The 5,194-nt window shown below is 42.3% G+C and overlaps 1 protein-coding gene across 1 annotated transcript; it reads left to right on the top strand.

The window, feature by feature from the left end:
* Nucleotides 1-4,243: 4,243 nt before the first annotated feature.
* Nucleotides 4,244-5,194, top strand: LOC140689250 (olfactory receptor 2W3). Its single transcript, XM_072949543.1, has one exon. It carries the CDS (start codon nucleotides 4,244-4,246, stop codon nucleotides 5,192-5,194), a length of 951 nt encoding a protein of 316 aa, XP_072805644.1.

Raw genomic sequence — 5,194 nt, 5'->3', positions numbered from 1 at the left:
CCAAGGTCACCCAGGCGGGGCCTGGAGGGGCCAGGCCCACGGGGCACCCGACAGCCGGCAGCACCCCTCTCCACCATCCTGTAAATCGAGGGTGACATTAATGGCTCCTTCCCAGCGTAATCTGGCACACCCAAACTAAAGAGCGCGAGCAGGCCCGGCCGGCTGCGTGGCCCGTTCCCATGTGCTCCACCTGCGTCGGCTTTCACGCGCTGGCCCTTTAAGGCACTTCCCCCTCTTTACCACCCTACCTCTCCGGCCCCGCTCACCGCCCCCCCTCCCGAATTGCATCAGGCACGTGCTCACCCCCGTCGGGTCTGAGTACCCCTCCCCCCCAGGCTCCGAGGTGCGTCGGGGAATCGGCGGCGAGGGGCGGGCTGACTTCTGATTTTTAATGATACCTGGTACCATACAAGTAAAAATGGTAAGCAGATTTCTGGATTTCAGAACTATGACATTATGATCCATAAGACATATATGTTTGGTCACCCAGATGACCAAAATGTATTTCTCACATATGTTGGTCTTTGTCCACAGTTCCTGACTCACAACTCCCCAGACCTTTGGAATTTCCTAAGTGTTGAGAATGACAAAGGTGTCTTTTGTTATATTAATGAGGTGACTTTGGAAAGCACCTGAGGATGGGGACTGTTGCCAGTGGACAACCATGTGATTCAAGGGTTGGTACTTTTCAGTCCCACCCTCTGATCTCTTGGGAAGAGAGAGAGGCTAGAGGTTGAATCAACTGCTAATGACTGATTATTTAATCAATCACACCTATGAATGGGGCATAAAAATCCAAAAGGATGGGGCTGGGAGAGCCTTGAGGTTGGTGAACACATGGCGATACGGGGAGAATGCATCACTTTGAGAGAGTGTGGTGCCTCCATGCCCTTCCAGCTTTGCCCTATGCATCTTTTCATCTAGATGTTCCTTTTATAATATACTGGTCGCCTAGTAAGTAAAATGTTCCTCGGAGTTCTGTGAGCTGCTCTAAAAAATTAATCTAGCCTGAGGAGAGGGGTCATGAGAATATCTGATTTGCAGCCAATTGGCCAGAAGCACAGGTAACAACTTGGGCTTTTTTGCAGCTGACTTCTAAATTGGTTAGGGTTTGGGGAAGTCTTGTAGGACTGAGCGCTGACCTTGTGGAATCTCTGGGTAGAGAGGGTCAGAATTGAGCTGAGTTCTTGGATACCCTGCTGATGTCCAAGAATTCTTTGCTGGTGGTGGGACTCCCCAACTCTGTTGGAAATTGTGCTAGCAGCAGGAATTGGGGATGCTCAGTCTCAGATCCAGTTTTGTTACAAGAGGAGGAAAGGAGCAGCATCTTGATTAAAGCTAGCAAGATGTGAGGTATTAGCGAGAACATTCTCTTTCAATCGTCCTGACCCTTCTTGTGAAGAGGCCGTTCTTACCTGCACATCAAAGTTGTAAAAAGAATTCAGGAGATTGGAACTCAAGCTCTCTTGAAAACCAAATTCACATCCCTCCCTGCGTGAGACCCATGTTTCAGTCCTCAATCTCAATTTTCTCTTATGTCACAGGATTTACAATTTTAAGACTACGAGATCATACAGCAGTTTGTTTTAAAACACAGGCATTAATCTGGAGATTGAAAGTTTCATCTTTTTTCTTTCCTAACTTCCTGTCTTTCTACTTTTTTTCCTTTTTCAGTTTGCCAATTACAAGAACAACAAAGAAAGATTTAGTAAAGGGGATGGGACAATTATTTCTTTAAAGAAGAAATAGCAGGGGGGAGGGTATAACTCAGTAGTAGAGTGCATACTTAACATACACGAGGTCCTGGGTTCAATCCCCAGCACCTCCATTTAAAAAGTAAACAAATGAGATAAATAAACCTAATTACTTCCCCTCTTAAAAGAAGGAAAAACAAAGTTAAAAGGATGGATTAACAGACTTTAAAAGAAGAAAATCATTCATAGAGACGTTTCCTAAATATTATACTACCTGCAGGTGTATATGTGTCAATTTTCAGTTTCATAATAAGTCATAATCACTGATTACTGCTTTATAAATAAAAGACATGTAAACATTAAAATCTCCTTTAAACGCCATCTCTTGCTCTACAAGTGAATCTTTTTGACAGTTCACTGTATATCTTGAGATATCGTTTCTATTTTAATCGAAATATGCGTATATTTTGTGACCAAAAGCATGGGGTCACACTACATAAACTCTCACTATGGGTTATCATCTGCTTTCCTCTTGTTTGAAACTAATAAGATTAAAAAGAAAATTCCAAGTGAAGCCACATACAAAATCTATTTTCATTTAGTAGTTATTTTTTTTTCAGCTGATAGTTGCTATTTATCAAACCATTTCAATAACTTTAAAACATACATTGTTTCTGAGTATTACCCTTTTCAATCAATACAGAAAATTATTGAGGGTTTATATTACATGCTGTGGGTTAATAAATGTAGGACGTATTCCAACATGCAGAATTGACGTGTCAAAAAATAGAATTTAAAATTTTATGGAAGATGGATGTTTCTTTTATTAAAATAACAAGTTGGTCTTTCAATTTTCATGTTGAATTTCTCTAGTATTGTCATTATTCTTTAAACTATGTTAGTAGTTTTTTGTGGTATTTTTTAAAAATACGGACTCAAATTTATTCATATTTTGCATCATAGCTTTCAAAAATTGCAATTTGCCTAGTGGGATCTTCCTAAAACCAAGATGATCAGGAAAGAGAGAGGTTGAAGAGTGACCATTCTTTTTTATACTGGTTGTATTTTTTAATGTTTTTAAATATTTGATTTGTAATTCGTTTTGGTGCAAGGAGTAATTTAAGGATTCCCTACTCCCCAACCCCAAGTGTCTTATCAATAATTATGTTTTAATTATTATACTTTAAAAGTATGTTTGGATATATGTTAAGGATAGTTTCTCCTCATTAGAATTTTTTTGTTTTCTTTTGAATTTCCCTGCCGAGTCCCATGGACTTATTTTCCAATTCTGTTTGTATGCCATGTGTTTTATATGTAAGTCATATGTTTACAGTTATACAATAAATATAAATACTTACCAACTTTCTTTCATATTAATACAAATATAAGAACATATCTGGAAGTAAATAAGGTAGTTTGATTATTACCATTTTAGATGAGAAAACTATGTGAAGGTAAATGAGCCTTCTAAGATCTCATAATTCTATCTTGTTGGCTGAGGGACTGTAACCAGGGAGATTGGGAGAGCAGTTCAAGATGCTTTCAATTCATTCCTCTGTATTTGTCTGTAAGACTTATGGTCTGTGTCCTCAAATGTACTTTGTTTTGCATGTGATGGGTTCTTGGAATTGCAATTTGATGGGCGTTTCTGCACGTATATGTGAATCATTGCATTAAAGTTATATTACCCAGTGGTAGAGTGCATGCCTAGCATACACAAGGTCCTGGGTTCAATCCCCAGTGCCTCCTCTAAAAATAAATAAGTACACTTAATTACCTCCCCCACCCCACAAAAAAAGAAAGTAAGTTGTATTATCCATTACAAAATTTCATGATTTTTTTTTACTCAAGCAGTATATAGTATTTTGGAAGGAAAAAAAATTTCTTCCATACCAGACCTATTTGAGAGAGAGAGAGAGAGAGAGAGATGAAGGGCTGGGGACGGGGGGGGGGGGGGGAGGGAGATTAATTTTATGTGCATACTGCTTTAGTAATAATTTCTTGTCTCATACGTTATTTATCTACTCTGGTATTTAAATTAGCTCAAGAATCATGATCAAATGAATAAAGTGTGTCTTTGGGATAAAGAGTAGATGGGTATTTTGCATATAATTGATACATCCTAAATACTATTAAATGGCTCTTCATGGACTTCATTTGAGGCCTTTGAGATTTTTGCAGGCACTTAGGAACTTGTGTCTCAAGAAGAATCAATAGTTGGGCCAGGGCAGGATGTATCTTTGTTGTCACTGGAATTAAAGGCAGTACCAACAGTGAAGGGTAAAGACTCCAAGCCCCATTTCCTGGGTTCAGAATCAGCTCTGCCTCTTTCTAGAATATGGTAAGTTACCTAGCACACATCTGCCTCAATTTCCTTTTCTCTGTAAGTCAGGGATAATAGGAGCGCCAACTTGGTATCATTCTTGTTGGGGTTAATGGAGTAAGTAAATGTAAAAAGCGTGGAAGAAGGCTTGGCTCATAGTTAAGTGCTCCCTTGTATCGGCTGTAACCTTTATTCATATCAAAATTCCTTCTCAGGTATAGTACAGATGGATGGAACCAACGAGAGCACCCAGGGAAATTTCATCCTTTTGGGGTTTTCCAATCACCCCCACCTGGAGAGAATCCTCTTTGTGGTTATCTTGATTGCGTATCTCCTGACCCTCATGGGCAACACCACCATCATCCTGGTGTCTCGGCTGGACCCCCACCTCCATACCCCCATGTACTTCTTCGTCGCCCACCTCTCCTTCCTGGACCTTAGTTTCACCACAAGCTCCATCCCCCAGCTGCTCTATAACCTGAGTGGATGCGACAAGACCATCAGCTACACAGGCTGTGCCATCCAGCTCTTCCTGTTCCTGGGTCTGGGCGGTGTGGAATGCCTACTCCTGGCAGTCATGGCTTACGACCGTTTTGTTGCCATCTGCAAGCCCCTGCACTACATGGTGGTTATGAATCCACGGCTTTGCCTGGGCTTGGTGTTGGTGGCCTGGGGCTGTGGCGTGGCCAACTCGTTGGTCATGTCCCCAGTCACCCTGCGCTTACCCCGCTGTGGGCACCTCAGCGTGGACCACTTCCTGTGTGAGATGCCCACCCTCATCCGCATGGCCTGTGTGAACACAGCTGCCATAGAGGGCACCGTCTTTGTCCTGGCGGTGGGCATCGTGCTGTCACCCCTTGTGTGTATCCTGGTCTCCTATGGCTGCATCGTGAGGGCTGTGTTACAGATTCAGTCAGCATCAGGGCGGCACAAGGCCTTCAACACCTGTGGCTCCCATCTCACAGTGGTCTCGCTTTTCTATGGAAACATCATTTACATGTACATGCAACCCAGAAACAGCTCTTCCCAGGACCAAGGGAAGTTCCTCACCCTCTTCTACAACATTGTCACCCCGCTTCTGAACCCCCTGATCTACACCCTTAGAAACAAAGAGGTGAAGGGGGCCCTGAGGAGGCTGCTGCTGCATGACAGAGAGGGAGGCAAGGAGCAAAAGTGA

This window comes from Vicugna pacos, chromosome 3, assembly GCF_048564905.1.
Source record: "Vicugna pacos chromosome 3, VicPac4, whole genome shotgun sequence".
Lineage (NCBI taxonomy): Eukaryota > Metazoa > Chordata > Mammalia > Artiodactyla > Camelidae > Vicugna > Vicugna pacos.
This window is presented reverse-complemented; position numbering and strand designations above follow the sequence as displayed.

Coding starts and splice junctions, on each gene's coding strand:
- LOC140689250 (XM_072949543.1), top strand. CDS start 4,244: ATGGATGGAACCAACGAGAGCACCCAGGGAAATTTCATCCTTTTGGGG.